Genomic DNA, 20,238 nt, shown 5'->3' with positions numbered 1-20,238 from the left:
CGACGAGAGACCAGCGTTTCCACCCAAGTGGAAACGTAATCGCAGTACACGTCCATCTTTCATCCGTTGCTATGGACACAGACACAACATTTTTGTTGTTTATAAATTAAGAAATTAAACGACGTGAAGGTCTCAGACAGAAGGTTCCTGGAAATTAGCCGTGTCATTTCTAGGCAATCAGCTTCTATGCAAGTCTGATTCGTCGGTCCTGGTTAGCCCCCCTCTAATTGCGAAAATAAAATGCAACGCCTCATTTCAATGCGGTTGATGGAACGTGTCCCAGAAAATCGTCCATCGGGGAGAGATGGAGCAATTGAAGCAGCTCACGAGGAGGAGTGAGGTGGATTATAGCAACGCAATCGTGAAGTTTGGCAGTGGGTTATTTTTGTGTATGCCTACATCCAGCAGTGGTTTGCCTGAGGCTGATAAGGACAAAGAGTCACCTGCGTGGCATACACATCCATTGTGGTTAACACTGCCACGAGATAACGCCCTTCTTATTTTAACCCTCTGCTGTCTTGTTTGTTTGTTCAGGTTGCTTCGCGTTGCTCTCTGAAGAGGCTCCAAGGACACGGGGCAGAAAGGTCCGGACATCGGGGCCGAGCGACACCGGCGGTACGACCCCAAAACGACCCCATCGCGGAGGATTCAATGCAGCACAACCAACGAAACACCGACACAAGCTCACACTCCCCTAACTTTCTACGGGTACAAACAGTCTCCCAACTAAATGACAGGCGCTGACTAAAGCCATCGCAACTTCACGCAATGCGTAGAGACTTTTAGATGTTTTTGTTGTTGGTGTTGTTGTTTAAATCCGTTTGCGAAATTCGCCGGTCGTGCACCGACCATCGCTACCGGGGGGGGGCAGGGAAGCCCCGAGAAGGCAACGCCGCCCCCCGCCCCCACGGAGCGAGTTGTGTTGCTGGCAACTCGTGCCTTGTTGCTGGCAACTCGTGCCTTGTGGGCATCGACGGCGCACGGAGGGCTACCACCTCTGAGTCTACAAAAAAAAATGTTTTGTTAAATCATGGAAGGAACAATATCTCACGGTGCCAGAAAAGAGGGGGGAGAGCTACATTTAAACAGATTGTCTTGGGTGGTGTATGATTACACCAACTGGCAAAAAAAACTGGGACTTTTAATGTTAATGGGTGATTTTCCAGATTTCCCAGGAGAGGTACCTCAAGGGCCCAGAGGGAAAACCTTGACAGTTGGCAAAGCTACACGCAGCTGCACGGCAGGCCTCAAGCAGCCACCTGTCTCACGCCCCCCCCACCCCGCCCAGGTTTTTTTTTCCTGATGTCACTTTTCCACGACTATTAGAAAGCAGATCTGGGCCGTGCCGGGCTGTTGCGGGAAGGGCCCGTACAGAGCTCGATTCCAGTACCAACACCTCAGCGTCCACGTGACTCTGTCGGCTCAGCAGCTCCCCCCTTTTGTTATTTTCATGCAAGGTTTATCTTACACTTTTTTTTAGCTTCTACTGTCGTAATCTAAGTGTGGGTTTTTTTTTTATTCCGAAAAGTTACATGGGCGTGAAGTTGTTCCTAAGTGCAAGCTGTGATGAGTCGAATATCTCAACTTTGGTGTTGTCACAGGTCGAGGGGCAGATGTCAGCGAAAGTACACAGATGATCTCTTACGAAAGGAAGCCACAGGGTCCAGTTAAAATATGAAGCTATAAACTAGATATTTTGTTATTTTACCAGGCCCACTGAGCGAGAGCTCAGAAGCGACCTGGCCATAAATGATAACCAAACAAAGTGGTCTATCACGTGGACATTTACAGCAGCCACATACTCTATAGCTAGGACGACGTCGGCCTGGTTACAACCTGCTCGTGAAAATCCGAGTCAAGCCAAATTGCCCAGTGCAAGAACCAGGCCATCCCATCGGTGATTAAAACGTAACCAGCCAGCACACGTGACTGGCGCGCCGTGTGTGTGCACGGCCAAAAAGAACACGTCAGCACGGTCACCTGAGCTGGATGCTCGATTCCGTGCATCGCGAGTCACGTAGCATGCATTTATTTATATTTATTTATGATTCATACGTCCGGTATGATTGATACTTCTCTTGTACGGGAAATCCAGCGCTTGGATTTCAGACAATGAATGGGGTTGAGGGAGGCTCAAACAAGGATGAATAAACTTGACATCAATGAACATCATCACAAGCCATCAGACAGCCACAGGTCAGCCAAGTCCTCAGTGCAAAAATGTCAGCAAGCTGCGAAACCACCCTCGACTGAAGAGAATGGACTCTGCACAGCTCTCCGATGCGTTGTTCAGGTCGCACCACGTCTTGTTCGACTGCCAAGTCCGACGTTTCAACGCTGCCGTACACGAGGACACAATTTGCGGCCGCCACGTGGTTTACATGTGCCGCTACGACCGAGCGCATTCGCGGAAGCTTACGCACAGCGTTCTGCATCGCCCCCTATCTCCGGCGAAGTGATTGATGCTTTTGTCAGACGCACCAAGGGCGGCTGGGTGGTGTGGGCGTCGAATGCCGGGGGCCCTCTGGGAACTGCAGGCGGGAGGGCAGACGGATGAGATGATGTCGGGAGCAAGGGCAGGGCACGTCACGGCACTGCTAAATGCTCTGCATGCGCGACAGACGACTAATGCTCGAGCAATCATTCAGCTCGCCCCGATATATAAATCTGCCAACGTGAAGCAGCTAACGTGCGCCGGTTTGCAAGACTCCCCAAGTTTTCCAAAACTTACAATTCTGCACATCGGTAGACACTTAAGGGTTGTCAATAAGCGCCCGGGCGAGACTACATCATTCGCCGAGCTCGATTTGCTGTTTGAGCTACAATGGGTGTCACCTCACGCTGCCCCGAAACTTGCTGCGGCATTTTATTTCCAGAAATGCCACTCGCACTGAAATCTTCATGGACGCGCGTAATTTCTGTGGGTTTTACCTGGTGGGAGGGAGAGAAAAAATGAAGCATCTCCACTACATCCCGCTGACATTAAGTGAATTTAAATCTGAGGCAAAGCCAATATAAGCCGCGTCAGTAATGACTACGGGGTTGTAAATTGTGAGCAAATGTTTCATCACGCACTGTACAGGTAAATGGCTGAAATAATATGGCACAAGGTCAAGGCTTTGGAATTATTTGCAGCGTATTGAAAATGTACCACCAAATACTCACCGCGGACTACATCAACGAGAGGTGAAGCGGCCGTTGCCATTTGGAAATAAATTGCTGCGAAAATTAATGCCTCGGAGGTGGCTGCAGTTGAACGAGCACACGGAGACACAAAGCCGGCGTCTCACTGCCGCGACACTTCTCTGTGCCACTCGATGCAAGTCGGCGAAGTCAAAGCGACACTTTTGTTTTTTGTTTGTTTTGTTGCCAAAAAAAATGTCCACGGTTTATTACGATTAGGCGATCAGCCTAAACGTCATGGTGCAGTCAGTCAGTGTTCTTTATTTAACTGGGAGCTATGCGATACATCCATTAAGACACGTGAAACGTTGCCTCTGTCGGGGTGACCTGAAGTGATGTTTTACAGGACTTATCCAGACAATTCCTTCAAAATGTATATCTACCCGTGTCATGATAGGGGGCGCTCACTTCCGCATACTCTGATATGATACTGACACATGGAGGGTTAACCCGACGTAATTTAGGTAAAAGTATCTGTGCTGGCATTTAGCCAAGTGTAGGAGGAAAATTTAATTAAACATGATTTTTTTTTTGCACAGTCAGCAGCTTGTATTGTTCAGAATGAGGCTATCACACGTTGGGTAGGATGTTGTCACTTTGCAGTTCCCAGCAGAGAACTGCAATTGCTTGCAGGCAGAAATGAGTGTAAAGATTTAATGAAGCCTTCGTGACTAAATAATAACGATATTAATAATATATTTTACGGACCAAGCCATCAGTTTTAAAATATGCACTCTGAAGGCAACCGCGCCCAGATGAAGCAGAGTGCCCAGGTCACGATTCACTCTATAGATTTTGCCCGTGGAAGTCTTAAGGGACACCTGGCAATCACCAGCATCGTTTGTACTCCGCGGACCACTCCACTCTACTTTCAGCTCTCTCTAGCACCCTCCACCATGCCACGGGCGCGTGAAAACTCTCATCGTTGACTTGAGTGGAACACTTCATTCTATTCCTCGTAACATGGGAGCACGGCAAATTCCTCCATCACTTGGTTGGGCCACATCTCAACAGACGTCGATCAGCTGTCGCACGCGGCACTGAATTCGTTCAAACTGCACATCTCAATGATGTGCAGTTGTTCAAACATGTGACCAGCTGAAATGGTGACAGATGGCAAGGGACGGCGATGCAGGGAACACGTTTTATTACGATTATTAGGTGCAATTGAGAACAGCCATATCAGACGTTGGTACATCTAATAGGCATAACCATTGCTTCACTGCAGCTCGAAGACTCAGTCCTACGAGGCGCGTGGTGAAGTTAGGAGATGCCCATGTGCGAGCTCGGCATTTGAAAGCCTGAAGACCAGAGTCTGTGCTTTCGCTGACAGTATTCAGGGAAGCAAGTTCCATATCCGGACAGCAGAGTGAAGGGAGCTTTCTGTACAGGGAACATGTTCCGGTAGCTGGGGGGGGGGGGGGGGGGGGGAGGAAATGGTTCTTCTTTCGAAGGTGACAAGATAAAGAGGAATAGCACAATTTAACCGGACGTCAAACAATCGGACTGGAGGGAAGCTATCTCAGCTGAGAGACGCGGCGATGGACAGACGAGAAGCGGAGGGAACCGACTGCGGGGAGACCACCACGAGGCAGCTATCGGTGAAGGAAACGGTCATGGCTCCGACAGCCCAAAAGGGGCAACAGAGTCGTAGGGGAAGATATACCCCTCGCAGAGTGCCTTCCACGTGACCTCTCTCGCGAATGCTGGACCAACTCTCCTTTGTCCGACATGCGATTGTTTTCTTTTCGTATTGTCAGTCCCGTGCAAGTGAGCGCCCGTCGTACAATTTCGCTAGGATCGCGACAAAGAATGATGGAGTTTAATATGAGTTTTCGGTTTGCCGGCGCTTGTGCGGCATAAACTAGCAGTGAGCGGCGAGGACGGCGAGTAGATTAAATACCACCCGGACAACTCGTCCTTTTGCCGGAAATGTTTCCAACAAATCGCGCGCGCTCAGAGCACCAACAGTGACAAACGGCACTTACCGGCCACAAATTTAATTCCGCAGTTTGCCGAGCCTTCCATTTTCTCTCACTCTACCCCCCCTCGCACTCTTCCCCACTACAAGTGCGGGAACGCGTAAATCTTCAAATGGTTGCGCGCGCGCGCGAGCACAACGCACGCGCGTGTTGTGTGCGCGCGTGTTGTGTGCGCGCGCGTGTTGTGTGCGCGCGTGTTGTGTGCGCGCGCGTGTTGTGTGCGCGCGTGTTGTGTGCGCGCATGTTGTGTGCGCGCGCGTGTTGTGCGCGCGCGCGTGTTGTGCGCGCGCGCGTGTTGTGCGCGCGCGCGTGTTGTGTGCGCGCGCGCGCGTGCGGGCGCATTAGCGGCGACGCGCCCGCGCGCTCAAAACAAATTTGTAGCGGTCGCTTATGCCGGCTTTACAATTTGGACAGCCGCGAATTCAATACATCAATATTTGAACGGGGTACATGAAACATGCACGCGGTAGACTTCAGCAGGTGTCACACCCTGCCAGTCGAGCCGTCGTTTTCGTCGGCACGCAGACTCATACATTGGTTAAAATCAGCGAAATTCAAATTAGCAGTCTGCCGGTAGGACACACGAGTACATTATTTATACGAGACGTAGTGCATTTTTTACACGGGTGAAGACCTACATGTCTTGGCGTAACACGCGCCGCCCTAAGCTCCCCTTGTTGAGGGCAGCCTATTTTCCACCTCGACAGTCCGGTGTTTGTGACATAGGTGGGTAGGGATGATGTCAGCATCGGAGAAGGGGGTGCGTTTACTGGTCGGTATCACCCCCCCTCCCCAACCCAATCACACGCATGATCATAGGAACACACAGATGGCTGCTGATGATAGTAATTTCCTGAGTGTGCCTGTCATTCATTCAGCGAGGTGTGGGGAAGGGTGGGGTGTAGAAAAAGGACTGAAACAGCTCATTTATGTAGCCGTAATCACTCGGGGTTTTGAGGCCAGAGTTATACACCAGAGCCCATGGGACAATTGCACAACGCTTGGTAATCTATGCAACGCATTATGCATTTGAGTGCCACCTACCCACTTACTGGCAAAACTCATTCACGTTAATGGGAGTCGTGCCGTCTAAAAATAAAAAAACGGGGTATGGCGAACGTAAAATAATTAAATAACACGTTCCTTTAATGTATAAGACCACAATGGACGTTGAAAAAAAGGCGTACGGGCGTCACGTGACCGGCGCCGTTATGACTGCCGCCAATGTGACCGATGTTGCCTTTGCCAATAGTGTTTTTTTTCTTCTTCCAAAAAGTGTTCCTCTCCCTCCCACCCGGAGACAAAAAAAACTGTCACACTACGAACAATATATCTATATGTTGAATTCACAAAGCGTTGTGCAAATGCAACTTCGCCTCGAGACGACCGCGCGCGCACACACACACAAAAACACATTGGGGGACCACGTGGGGACAGCAGTTGTTGTGTTCAACCAGAGAAGAAACTCAAGACACACCAGCATAGCTGCATTTGCACGAGTGACCTCGATGTGTACAATACTTGCGGAGTTTTTTTTTAAGAGACAAGATGGTGACTTGTTTCAGCGCAGATATATATCAAGCCCCAACAAGCAGCAAAGTACCAATTCGATTTAAAAAGTAAGGCATCAATCTTGTTCGAATAGATTGAAAAAACATTCCGGACCTGTTGCTGTTTTTTTTATTGCTCATACACCAATAGCAACAAACAGTGCAAACTGCTTAAGACCTTTCAAACAAGCAACCTTAAAATATTCACGTCAATTCATTGATCCTAACCGTAGTTCTCGGGACGTCCGTCGCAAAAAACACACAGCCGTGGGCTCTCCTTTAATGCCCGCGTGCGCGCGCACTGTTTTGAGGCTACTGGGGTCACCCCAGCGGACTTGAGGCGAGAGGGTGGCATATGGGCTGACAGGCGGAGACACGAAAGCAAGGGAACGTGCCAAACAGAGCGACACTGTGAGATTGGGGTCACACACAGTGCCCCTCACGCCCCCCCACTGCAGTGACAAAAACATGCTGCACGGAAGGGGATGGAAGAGAGGAGGATGCAGAGCCAGCATGCTGAGCCGTGGAGAAGGGGGTGAGGCGGGGGTGGGGGAGCGGGCTGGGCATGTTAGGGGGGCACCCACAGCCTGGTGGGACCGACCCCACCAGGAAGTGCGCTGGGTGTTTGCTGCGCGTCGTTAAAACCGATTCCATTTTTGTCCCCCCCCCAAACCTTGTGACGCTGCTGGTAGGGCTGCCACCTTTGAAATACAAATAACCGAGACACAATGGATGTGAATTGCAAAAAGAATTTCTCACGATTCTGGAGAAAAAGCAGACAACCGCGCGCGAAATTGACACAAAAAATTACGTAACTTTTAAAATGTTTAATGCTCAGGACAGATTTTCAGATTTCCCTGGACGGAGCGCTCTAAAAGGAAGACGATCCTGTGCCAAAAAAAAAAAAAACCAAGACACGTGGCAATGCTCGCTGCCGGTACAAGTCAAGCGAGCAGGCGTGGACACAGACGCGTGCGCAGATGCGCAGATGCGCGCCCGTGCACGCGCGTGCACGCGCGCGAGCGGACGCGTTCGATCCATCTGGCGCGGAGCGAGCGCGTCGGATAAGGCGATGCTCATTACGCGCAAGACAAGGCGCGGTTCGGCAAAAACGCAGGGTGACGCACAGCCACGCAGGCCGATGATTGGCCCTTCGCCGGCGCCTGCGATTCGAGACAAAGGGTCCCTTCGTTTAAGCATCGTCCGTTATTTACGAGACACTATTAAAATTGTAAGAGGTCATCACATTAGGACACAACAAGTAGTGCTTGTGTGCCTGTTTGAAATGTCACCGCATCTTTCGCAGGCTCTTCCTGTAAGTGTCACAATCCATTGGAGCAGTAGCGGTGGCAGTGATATATACACCACCGTAAAACATTGTTTTTTCACTAAACTGTGTCTACTAGAAGAATGACGATGCTGTGATTCATTGATTAATATTCATTCTTATGCTCGTAATACGTGCATTAAATAGTGTGTGCAAGAATCAATGTTTTTCAATTTGTGTATGATGTACTTAATGGGGTCATATCACCCCTGCCGCCACTAGGCTCCGAGTGGCTATTGCATTCACCGTAATGTTCATAAAAATGAAATCAAATGGCAACCGTGAATCATGACAATTCTTTCAATTACCGAAGGATGTGAATCCTCACCCCTCCACGACTTCCAAGGTGGCTGTATGTTGTGCCCGGAGCAAACCTGTCCACTGCATAATATAACAAAATAAATAAGCAACCAATCAATATGCCCCCTTCACATATCTGTCCCTCCGTATACAAAAATAAAATCAGTATTTATTACACATTCTATCAGCCCCGCGGCCTTCTGGTACACAATTTCAGTAGCATTGGTTGAATACAAGCAAACTGTGGACCAGGTTTCGACATTCAGTGCTTCATCAGAAAGTCAAGCTTGCTTGAACCCATGCTAGTACATAGATTGACAACTCAATTCTTTAGAACAGTTTTTGTGTTTAGCTTGTTGTCATTCATAAAAATAATTCTCACTGTGAGAATTATTTTATGTTTTTTTAATGATTTTATTATTTCCCTTCTACGTGACTTTACCGAAAGAACCAAGAAGATGAATCCCTGCAGTCACGAAAGCTTTAAATCGAAATATAACTTAAATAGCCGAGTGCTATTGTTGCGATCAAAAATAACATACATCCCTTTGTCAAATCCACCACCGGATGATGGCCTCCCAATGTTGTCGTTGTTTCACCATACGTCACCACACTGGTCAATCTGGGGTGGCGAAGTCACAGAGCCCAGGAACGGCTCAGATATTGCTCACCACTGAGGCGGGAATGGATCTCACGCCGCCCCGGTGTGCAGCGCTAACCACTGCGCGACCACAGCATCGCCGGTACTATTGCCGTTCTGCATTATTGATGTCAGCAGCGTGCAGTACTCGTCTCAAGCTGTCAATAACACACACACACACACGCAGCATTGTGCTCGTCATTTCAAATTCCCGCGCAGACGTGTCGAGAGGGGTCGCTTGATTTGTACCACTGCTGTGTTCATTTCGGTAAAGTCACGTGGTTAGAAAACACATATATAAAAATGAAAATATATCATGACGTTTCGATCGCAACATAGGCAGTCGTCCTCAGGCGGAAAAAAATCATCTAGCAGTGGAACTGTTGAGGGTGACCGCTTGTGCTGCGATCGAAACGTCGTGATATTTTATTTATTTATTTTTATTTTTTATTTATTTTTTTACCCACGTGATTTTACCGAAAGAACCAAAGGGTATGGATTCCTGCAGTCACGAAAGCTTCAAATCAAGATTGTGTTAATTTCGCTCAGTCGTGGTGCCTCAGAGCGAATGTCTGAGATTAAAGCAACCACTCACTCCTTAACAAAAAAAAAACCTACGCACCAAGGCAAGCTGTCGTTCAAGTGTCAACTCAGCGCATCCCCACCAATCCCACCCCCTACGGCGAAATGTGAAAAAGGCAAAGGTGCAGCCCTGCATTTGCTTTTGTTCACGCCACTGCTGGATGGAAGGACCTCAAATACAGAAAGCTCTATCGAGAGCAACCTCTGGAGGGTATTTCTGTCTATTCATCCACACTCGCCAGACATCTTAGAAGATGTTGGAGTGCCCACATCACGAAGTAATCTCTCTGCTCAAATGAGCAATGAAGTTGGTGCCCATCTCCTTTTCATAGTCCCGAGCCACTGGCGGAAATTCCACATTCTAATGGCAGGCGGTGAGTCTATCCATTGGACAACCGCTGTTGATTTTCCCCGCAAAGTGTTACTCTTTGTATTTACCACGGAAGAACGATGGGCTGAATCAACGCAACCCCCCTCCCAACCACGATTTGAATTTGCAACCCAACCTGATTGCGAGCTGTTCAAACCACACACTGAGCCACCTGGCCCGGTGTTAGCTGTGGCATGCCCAATTACACTGGTGGGTGGACAAAGGCGACGGGAGGGGGGGGGATGGTGTTGGTGGATTAAAGAAACCAGGTAGAGTAACAAGCCCTATTTGGCATCCGCGGATCGCACGCTGAGCCAGCAGATGTCGGTCTGACGTCATTTGCGCCGTCCCTCCACCACAACCACCGGCGATGGACGAGAGGGCCGGGGTCAGGTTCACTCGTGCGCGCGGCTATTCCCGCGAAACGCCTAACGTCCCCAGGTGACCCATCAAGCAGGCTGTGCTCGTCCTGGGTGCGGATGGCGGTTTCTCGTGGCACGGCGCTGCTAGCAACAACAACAACAAAATACCACCGCACACTGATTTGAAGGCAGCTTTCGGTGAACTTAAACAAATAAATTAACCCGTAAAAACTAAGTTTTTCACTATAAATCCTTTATATGCGTGGCGGCTAGAGTCCTCTCGTCCTCTGGCTTGAGATGGCTGCCACCTATGGGCCAGATGATTGCCTGCCACCAGTAAGCAATTGGTAATTAAATATTAAAAAAAATCCTAAAAAGTGTACAATTTTGAAGAAAACAATTTCACGAAAATAAATTGTCACGCACAACGAGTCTGTGTGCAAAATGTCAGCTCCATTGGATCACAGGGAAGTGGGTTAAAAAACGACCGAAAGATTTGCACGGTCATAAGCACGCAAGCAAGCAAGTGAACTTAATATAAAGGATTTAAAAACATTTTCCCCCGTGACTCAATTTTTTGCATTCACGTATCATGCACAGACCCTTGTGCCAATCTACTGTTGGGTGCGGGTCGTGTTGAGTTGTCCACATCACCGTTTGAGACTAGGCTCGAAAGAAAGATGTCTCTGGTGTGGACCAATCAGTTTCAAAGACAATGCATATATTATCGGAGTACGTTTTTTGTTTGCATTCTGACCATAAGTATTGTGGTTAATGCAGACATGATTCCTTGTAAAAGGTTTCAGTTTGGTGTTTGAACATCTTAACGCCTGTTTTGTTGCCAGAAAAAAGGGGAAACCCTATTCTCATCGTGTTGAGTTGTTTGATGTAACTTCAACACGCTGGTCAATACGGGACGGTGAAAGTCGGGAGCGTAAATGTGGGGCTATAGAAGTACAATAGAATGTTGGATTTCGCTGCATCGTCCACCATGCATATAACCTTCGCATTTGACGATGTTTAAGTTTGTTTTCATGACCTTCTCAATGTACACTAATGTTTACTTTTTAATGTTTATTTATAGCACACGTGTTAATTCCCACGGTGTGTTAGTTCCTTTTACCGATCTCATAGAGTTCGACTGTTCAGTTAGCACCCCCATACCAAGGCTTCAACTCAAAACACCCAACTGTGATTATGCCACTCGGTGGAGAGATGTTAACTACCTTGCCTGGTGTACAGGTGGGTGGTGGGTTGGATGCCGACCATGACGCCGGTATATACAGGAAAGCCACCCACACGGATGCCTAACTAAAACCTGACTCCCACAACCATCCATCCCAGGAGAATTCCCTCATCAAAACTCTACACCATAGAGCTCGATGTATCTCCGACCATCATCACCTAGCCAGTGAACTGGAACACGTACACCAAGCTCCCAAGATGAATGGATATTTAGACTACATAATCAAGAAAGCTATCACCCCAACGGTTGGAAAAGAACCATCTGAGGACCCAATCAAAACCATCACCTTGCCATACATAGCAGGAGCCACCAAAAATATTTCCAAAATCACGATCAAACACAAGATCCAGGTTCGATTTAACACAGCATGTAAAATTCGTGATCTGATCCCATCTGTGAAGGATGTGATCCCTGACATGCAATACCCCGGCGCCTACAAACTAAGCTGTGTCTGCGGCAGTAGTTACATTGGGGAAACTAAGCGACATGTCTCGGACCGTGTTCGTGAACATAAGCCAGATCTGAAACACGGGAGGACCAATACTTCAGCCGTGGCTGATCCTTGTTTTAATGCGGTGGGCACACACGAAATGTATTTCTCCAAGACGAAGGTACTTTGCAAACCCACTGGCTATCAACAAAAACATTTTCATGACGCCATCCATATATATAGACACAGACACAATTTCAACCGAGAAGATGGGTACAAGCTGAGCAATCATTGGAAGGACGTTATTAACCAGTTTAAGTAATACCTGGCTGTGATGTTTCCATCCTACCTTCCGATGTTAGTTGTTATTTTCGGCTCCATGATTTTACATCAACAGGTTAAACAATTTATCACACTAACACAGCCACCTCGTGCGCTGATGTGGCAGGGTCTCTGCGATCTTACATTGTCATTGTTGCTGCATTGGCAGTGGTGCACTGCCCATGACTCTGGTTGCCACCGATACACTTGGGCCACGCGCATCCCCAAACCTTTATAAACATTTTGCCTTCAGAGGCTAACTCCTTTGCCAGATGACGACCGCTTGTGTTGCGATCGAAACGTCGTAGTTTTTTTGTAATTTTCTTTGAACCTGACTACGTGAGTTTACCCAAAGACACAAAGAATAATAATCTGGGTTTTATCTAAATTAGTGTTACCTTTTTTGCACTGCATCTTGCATCGCAGCAGCCGGTGATCACTTCCTATGTTGAATTTGTCCAGGACAGAGATGCTTCTGACAATGGAGAGTTTGTCCATTAGAATCAGGTCAACCTCATTCCTAAATTCACCATGTGGGCCCATCCAAATCCATCCATTATAACAATTTTAGCGACAAAAATAACAATGATTCCCCCTGCCAATAAAAAAAACTAATGCTGCAGGGAGAATGAATTATCCGATTGACCATAGGGGTTACATGGACGGCACGAGATGTCCCTCCTCAGTGTAACTTGCACGAGATGCACCTACACCCAAGTGAGTGTGCGTCTCTGATCAGACAGGTGCTCTCCCAGTGATTAAATTAATGACAACGGTTAAATGAAATGCCACATTTCAGAGACACTGATTTTGCGATGAATATTGATCACGGGTTTTTGTTATAATTAGCTAGTGCTGCAAAATTGGAGGCTTATTTATTAAGTTATACGCATTAGGTCGACAACATGCATTATATTTTCTCAAGCTGTCTAATGACGTTTCTGGAAAGCCATGTTAAAGTACTTTATTGCATTCGTTTCAATACGGAACATTGCCCCTTTCATAATTTCTCGAGTTGTAAATTGATATTGATTAATTTGTAATTTTACTCAATATAAACCAATAACAAGGTGGGTGATGCCACATCCAATCTTCGCGCAAACGACACTCGGACATTACTGTGACCACCACTCATTAGTGGGCTTTATTTTTGGTTTTCCAACATTGGTGTGAATTTTCTATCTTCCTCAATTCTAATCCCATTGTGCCATCGGCACAGCGATGAGATGGGAAAAAAATCATTGAAACCCTCGCAGTGGCAGTGCAGCCCCATTGTGTTAGAGCACAGCCCTGCACACAACTATTTATTATCACATACTAATCAAACTAAACTGTTTAGTCTCAGAGCTGCAACGAAACCAACTTAACCCTTTCCCGTTCCGAGACGTCTGCAAGTTGCAGGGTGGGTGCCCCATTCACTGCTGAACCTCGGAACACGCCAGCGGTTCAGCGTAAAAAAAATTACAGAGGCATAGCGCCGTCGTTTTTAAAATACAATTGTACCCACAGCAGACAACTTTAGTGACACGACCGCGCTCTATGATAGCTGCCGCCAAACTGTGCCACACGCCCTCCTGTATGGCCTTGCAGCAGCCATGGTACCAGTAAAGTCATCGGAACGGAATCGGAAGGAAAGCTGATAAAGGACACGTACGTCATCGGAAAGGGTAAAGGGTTTATTGAAAAACCGAATATAACCTGTGTTTATATCATTCGGTCATTGGTGCCCAGGCTGACACGATCAACTGAGTTCTCAGCCACCCGGGCCACGTCCATCAGATAGCTTTTCGTTGCTCCTAACAAAGCAAACTGGAGTAGTGAAGCATTCGTGGCACTGAGAAAATCCACCTTGAAAACAACTCCGCCATGAAGAAAGTTATGCGCCTTTGCAAACGAGAGCCAAGCAAGCGTCCCTTTTGACATCGTACGTAAACTCTTAAAATAATCAATTAATTCGAGCTCTATAAAGTAGTGAAACTTCAAATTCTTCAGTTGTCAGATGGCCCCCAACCGTCCTGGCTTTTTCCCCAGGATCGTCCTCATTCGGAAGTAGCTAGGTGCTGGGTAATCCACAAATCTTCCCGGGATGTTACAAGCCTCGGTTTTTTTGTCCACTGGGTAATAACACACCAAACACGCGTAAACATATAACGTTAAATTTCGATGTAAATCTTTCGTGACTGCAGGGATTCATCTTCTTGGTTCTTTCGGTAAAGTCACGTAGAAGGGAAGTAATAAAATAATAAAAATAAAACATAATAAAACAATTCTCACGACGTTTCGGCCACAACGCAAGCAGCCGTCCTCAGGTGAAGAACAGGTCTGTCGAGAAGACAGCGTCGTGATGAACACCACCAAGCTTGGCATTCAGACTCTGTCGCCTCGACGGACCTGGTTTTCACCTGAGGACGGCTGCTTGCGTTGTGGCCGAAACGTCGTGAGAATTGTTTTATTATGTTTTATTTTTATTATTTTATTACTTCCCTTCTACGTGACTTTACCGAAAGAACCAAGAAGAAAAAAACATATAACGCGTGACAGTGGCACCTACGAGTGTGAAGTCAACCTTGTATAGAAATTACAATCGCTTCCCCCCTGGCTGTAGAGCTGTGTGGATCCTGATGTGCTGAGACAAGAAAGGAGCTGTTTACAGGTCGTTCCTGTAAAGGCCCGGCATGACCCGGCTCTGTTTTCTCATAGTTCGTGGACACATAACATCAACTAAATTGGGGAGTGGGGAAGAGAGGTGACAGTTGGTGGCCAGTCATGCGGCTAGCATTGCCAACTGTTTAGATGTTTCCTTTTGGGCCACCCTTTCTTTGAGGTAGCTCTCTTGGGAAATGCGTGAGTATTTAATTAACTTTATAAGTCCCAGGATTCTTTTTTTGGATCCAGTAATCCACCTGCTCAAGATATATCTCAGGTTTTCTGTGGCTCAGAGGTGGGTGACCTGCATTACAGGTGTGCTGCGTTATCTTGGAAGAAAACACTTCAAACAGTCTACGCATTACCTGTGCCTTCCTAGCAAAGCACGTGATTTGTTACACATAATTGATTTTTTTCTTCCTTAAACGTCAGTGAAATCATCACAGCAGCGGCAGCCATTCCACAAACTTGCTATGATCATTTTATTCCATTATAGTTGTGAGATTGGAGCTTTTATGTACAAGACAGAGGGAGGAGATGGGGGTGGGGGTAAAAACGACTACTTCAAGAATCGGCCATTGTTCAGAGTAGGGGAGGGGTGTAGGGCGATTCGAAAGCAAAAAAGTCAATTAAACAATTCTTTAGTGGAAGAGTGGGGAATTGGAAAGGCAGCCTTTTAATAAAGTGAATTATTGTAGCGCCGCAAATTTGATTATGAAGGCTGCCATATGCTCTCTGTAATTACATGCACACAATTAGAGGGTGGAGCGTGTCAGCCTCGATAAGGCGAGTGGCTTGAAAGGTTATCGATTCCTCGCGATTCCCACAGCATCGGAGGTGTTATTTTACTCTCTCTCCACACTCACCCCAAACCTTCCACACACCTTTCGCTCCCCAGTCGCTTCCCCTGCTGCCAAACTAACACTTCCCGTATCCCTCATCTCCCCTAACCAGAGCTGCTGGGATAGGGGTCAGGACAATTTTTTTTACAGGTGTCCTGGGATTTATGATGTTTTGGGGGCCCGAAAGACTGTCTTGTGGGAGCCTGCAAGAGCATTGAATGGATCCAGATGGTATCGGTGGGGCTTTTAGTATATATATGTATATATACAGGTCCCATTTTCTCGTACATTTCTCGGTCTGTTTTGTCTCGCTGCAGGCATGTATCTCGCCCACCCACCCCCGATCCTCAACACCTCTGCACGCCCATTCAATTAGCAGTGCCCAAACACAGACACCTGCCAGTATATGTGGCAAACGAAGATGAATTCACTGAGCGGGTCGAGTCCCCAAGGCTTTCCTGCAAGCCTGTGGAGAAGGAATCCGCACCATCTCACCACACCGCCATTTCGTGCCACTGCTGATGGTTATGGGGTTGTTTTTTTCCTGCCTCTGCGTCTCACAGTATCTTCAAATAGTTTTAGTTGTACCAACTCACAACATTTTAAGGCGACTAGAAACACTGCACCTTTGAACTGTGAAATTGGACGCGTTATTGCACTAGTTTTTTTTTGTTGTGCCAGTAACATAGCCGTGCGCGAACACTAAATGCCACATGGTACAACATTATCCAAAAAACGGGACAACTCTGGAGGAGATGTAAATATGGAATCACCACTCACACAACGCATCCGTCACGTTTACAACGCGCGCCGTATGAAACATCAGACGCCACTTTAAATAAGCTATCTATTTGTATGAATTAAATTAATCACACTAAAGGGACCATTTAGCAAACAAGTAGCATCGAAATCATTTGTGTGAACTTTACACATCTCTAGTGAAAAAACAGCACTTTTGGGATAAAAATTCCAAATCTCTATAATGCACAGCTTCACGTGTGGAAAGATTCCAAGTCCCAACAAAGGAACATTTGTAGTGTTCAGCTGCACGGGAGCTTGTGCGAGGCTGGACATGAACTTTCACACTTAGTATGCAGAGGAAAGTGGTAACATTTGTGCCGCTGCATCTCAGAAACCATTTCACACAGGTTACAGGCCATTTTCAAGGACTGACGTGAACAGACAAACAAGGGATTGAGCTCCCTCCAACTGCTAAGAGAACACACTGTGTGTGTGTGGGCATGCATGTGCATTGTGTATTTGTGTATATTAGAAGTGGCCGCAGCAGTGTAGAGGTTAGCACGCTGCACTACGAACCAAACATCCCGAGTTCAATTCTCGCTCACGACCAATAACAGTGGCGAATATTTGAACCAGTCTTGGACCTCCCTCTAGGTCGACTCAGCCTCAAAAGTGTACCTTGTGTAGTGTGTAAACATAGCCACTGGAGAGACAAAGGCTGCCGGACCTGGTTCTGGCCACACCAACCCCGTATGTACTAGATTAACCTTCATAGGTGTGTGCTAACAAGCCAACAGTGACAACGTTTACACACTTTCCCCAACAGCGTATGAACGACTACATTGGGGATATTTGTCTTGGTGCAAAGTGGTGGTGGCTGCACTGCACTTAAACCCGACGACCCAAGACAGATTTCCGGTCGTGGCTTACATGAGTAACAAGTGATATCAGAACATGCCCTAGGCTGAGTTGGGCTTAAATAAACACGTGATGTGGTGTGTTCAAATTATCACTGGGAAGAGAAATAGAGCTGGGCACGGTTGTAAAAACACAAACATCTCGTGTGCCTTAACAGGTACTCGCGAACAGCCATTACCCCAATAGTCTACAGGGCGACGTGGGGACGTCTGACTTTGTACACGTTCATGTGTGTGACAATGCACACCAAATGCAAAAGACAAACAGGGCCCAAAAAGATCGTTACATTCAGAAGCCAATCACAAGTAGTTTCAAGCAAACACACTTCTTGGTTTGATTTGATCATGTAATAATTCTCACTGGGTGTGTATATATATTTTTTACACGCACATACATCAGAGAAATCAATGACAGCACTACGTAAAACGGAAAATATCATAATGTTATATTGGTCCCCAGTCAACTGGGATAAAAATGCGAACTGCCGAGCGCTATATAATTATTTTTGGAATGTCCGGAGCGAAAGTAAAAAAAACCAGCACAAGTGCAATGCGCAAGTGTTTTTTTTTAAACCCATCCCACTGACCAATATATATTTGTTTACAATTAAAACTTTTTTTTTGCCAAACTACATTGGCAATTGTGCATAATCACAAATGACACGCTACATATTTGGCAATAAGCGCCGCCTCAAAATAAGTGACGTTTTAGGCAATGGCTCTTCTTCAAAGTGGACAGATAATCTATATACGATACGCCACATTGCGGCCTTACAGAAGCTCTCACACCAACTACAAGGAGCCACGCTGGACAGCGTTCATTCTATAAATGCATTGGGCCCCAGAAACGTCCATTGGCTCGATCCATAAAGCCGCATTAGCACCCTTGTGCAGGTCAGCACTTCGATTGCGGGATCGATCGAAATATTTAAATCATTGTTTCAGGAATCAATGGAATATTTGACTACGGTATTTATCTTTTGGCACAAGCTCTACTTGCCACCGCAACATTTCATCAGGGGAATACTTGGCCGGAGGTCCGCGGATGAAAGCGTTAATGCTGTCTGCGCTAAATTGCATTTTTTTTTTTGCTCCGATAAAATAACCCAGATTGCGGGTGCGTGCGGTGGACAGAGCTGTCTTTTTTTTTTCCTTTGCGAACACAGCTCAGCAGCATAGTACATCAGTGAAACCATTATTACAGCCACAGTCACCAGGTGGTATTCAAATACTCCTGCCGTTCCCGTATAAATTGCAATGCCTTGAATATCTGACATGTTGTGCAATGACGCAAGCGCGCACACAGCCCCATGGCTGTTATTAGTATCCTTGAGGTTCAGCGGGGCATGCCAGTTTAATATAGTCTCATCTCACATGACCGTTTCATGGCATCGTAGCGAAGTGCAGGTTATGTCGGTCAATGCAGAGCCATTTATTTAACCATCCGAGATTTCCGCTCTGCGTCCCTCTATTGCATGAAAGACCTACCCCAATCGTGGTTACACATTGACAGCTCCGATTTGAAACAATGTTTGCGGATAATTATTTTCACATTTGCAACTTGAACCGTCAGGTCCCGAATCACACAGTGGCAGCAATCTCCCTCGGGGGGTTCTTCCAAGTCCAATTTATTGGACAGCGGCTGGAATCGAACCTGCCAACCAGCTCCGCATCATCGTGCGCAATCACTTCGCACGATGGCTGTGGTAGCGGCGGCTGACACAAAAGGTAAGCGCATAGGACACACAAAAAATGTGACCGCATCAAACCGCGGTAGAGAGCTCTCAGCCTATATCGCATCAAGTGATGTTTGCTAATCTTACATGAATAGAAAATGTGCCTTGCATGTGAATCGTGGCATTATGAGCCAATGCAGTTTAACGGAGGGGTCGCCTTTCTGTTCGTAATAGATTGGCTCTTTTGTATTCAAGCTGGCCAGAGACTCGCAATCAGCACGAGTGTTGCCATGTGTGTGTGTGTGTGTGCCGGAGGCGGGTATCTCTCTCTCTCTTGCGCGCCGCGCAGAGCTCTGGGATTAAAACCTTCTCCGCTACAGCAGTGGAAACACAAAATGACAGAAGGTCTGTAGCAGGCCCCCCTCTGTGTCCAGAAACTGAAAAGAAGACGGGCTTTATATCGAAGATGCTCGCCGCTTTGTTAGTCAATATATGAAATGGTTTGATAGCAGCTGGAATAAATCTATGGGAAACGTGGAAAGCTAAAGTGTCCGTGTGGTAAGCACGTACGCCCGCGTTGTGCAATGAGGCAAGTGAAGCGTGTGTCAAATGGGACTGAAGCAGATTGTGCCGTGGGTCTGCATCCTCCAATTGTGTGGAGGACACTGTGCGTTCTGTTTCGATGTAAAGCTTTCGTGACTGCAGGGATTCATCTTCTTGGTTCTTTCGGTAAAGTCACGTAGAATGAAATAATCAAATAATAAAATAAAACATAATAAAATAATTCTCACGACGTTTCGGCCACAACGCAAGCAGCCGTCCTCAGGTGAAGACCAGGTTTTCACCTGAGGACGGCTACTCGTGTTGTGGTCTTCACCTGAGGACAGGCTGCTTGCGTTGTGGCCGAAACGTCGTGAGAATTATTTATTATGTTTATTTATTATTTATTATTTCCATTCTACGTAACTTTACCGAAAGAACCAAGAAGATGTGCGTTCTGGTCGCACCGCGTGAAATTCGACACGTGCTGAGTGGGTGGGGGGGGGCGGGGGGCTTCTCTAAGAAGAAGTTTCTTCATACGGTCCATGTGCTCTACATCAAGCGAGCTACGTGGCACAACAAC

At 47.0% G+C, this 20,238-nt stretch overlaps 2 protein-coding genes across 2 annotated transcripts in view; one reads left to right on the top strand and one right to left on the bottom strand.

Annotated features, from left to right (window-relative positions):
• The window catches only part of LOC133351908 (receptor-type tyrosine-protein phosphatase delta-like), a 440,533-nt gene extending 437,615 nt beyond the window's left edge, over nucleotides 1–2,918 (bottom strand). Inside the window, exons 1-2 of the mRNA XM_061567497.1 lie at nucleotides 2,836–2,918; nucleotides 2,424–2,531 (exon numbers count right to left, since the gene is read on the bottom strand). Coding sequence (XP_061423481.1) covers nucleotides 2,424–2,531; nucleotides 2,836–2,903 — 176 coding nt within the window. The 5' untranslated portion in view covers nucleotides 2,904–2,918. The remainder of the gene's footprint in view (nucleotides 1–2,423; nucleotides 2,532–2,835) is intronic.
• The window catches only part of RPL37 (ribosomal protein L37), a 326,668-nt gene that overhangs the window by 132,876 nt on the left and 173,554 nt on the right, over nucleotides 1–20,238 (top strand). The gene's annotated exons all lie outside the window — the stretch shown is intronic.

This window comes from Lethenteron reissneri, chromosome 39 (genome assembly GCF_015708825.2).
Source record: "Lethenteron reissneri isolate LAM-NWPU_2019-01 chromosome 39, ASM1570882v1, whole genome shotgun sequence".
NCBI lineage: Eukaryota > Metazoa > Chordata > Hyperoartia > Petromyzontiformes > Petromyzontidae > Lethenteron > Lethenteron reissneri.
This window is presented reverse-complemented; position numbering and strand designations above follow the sequence as displayed.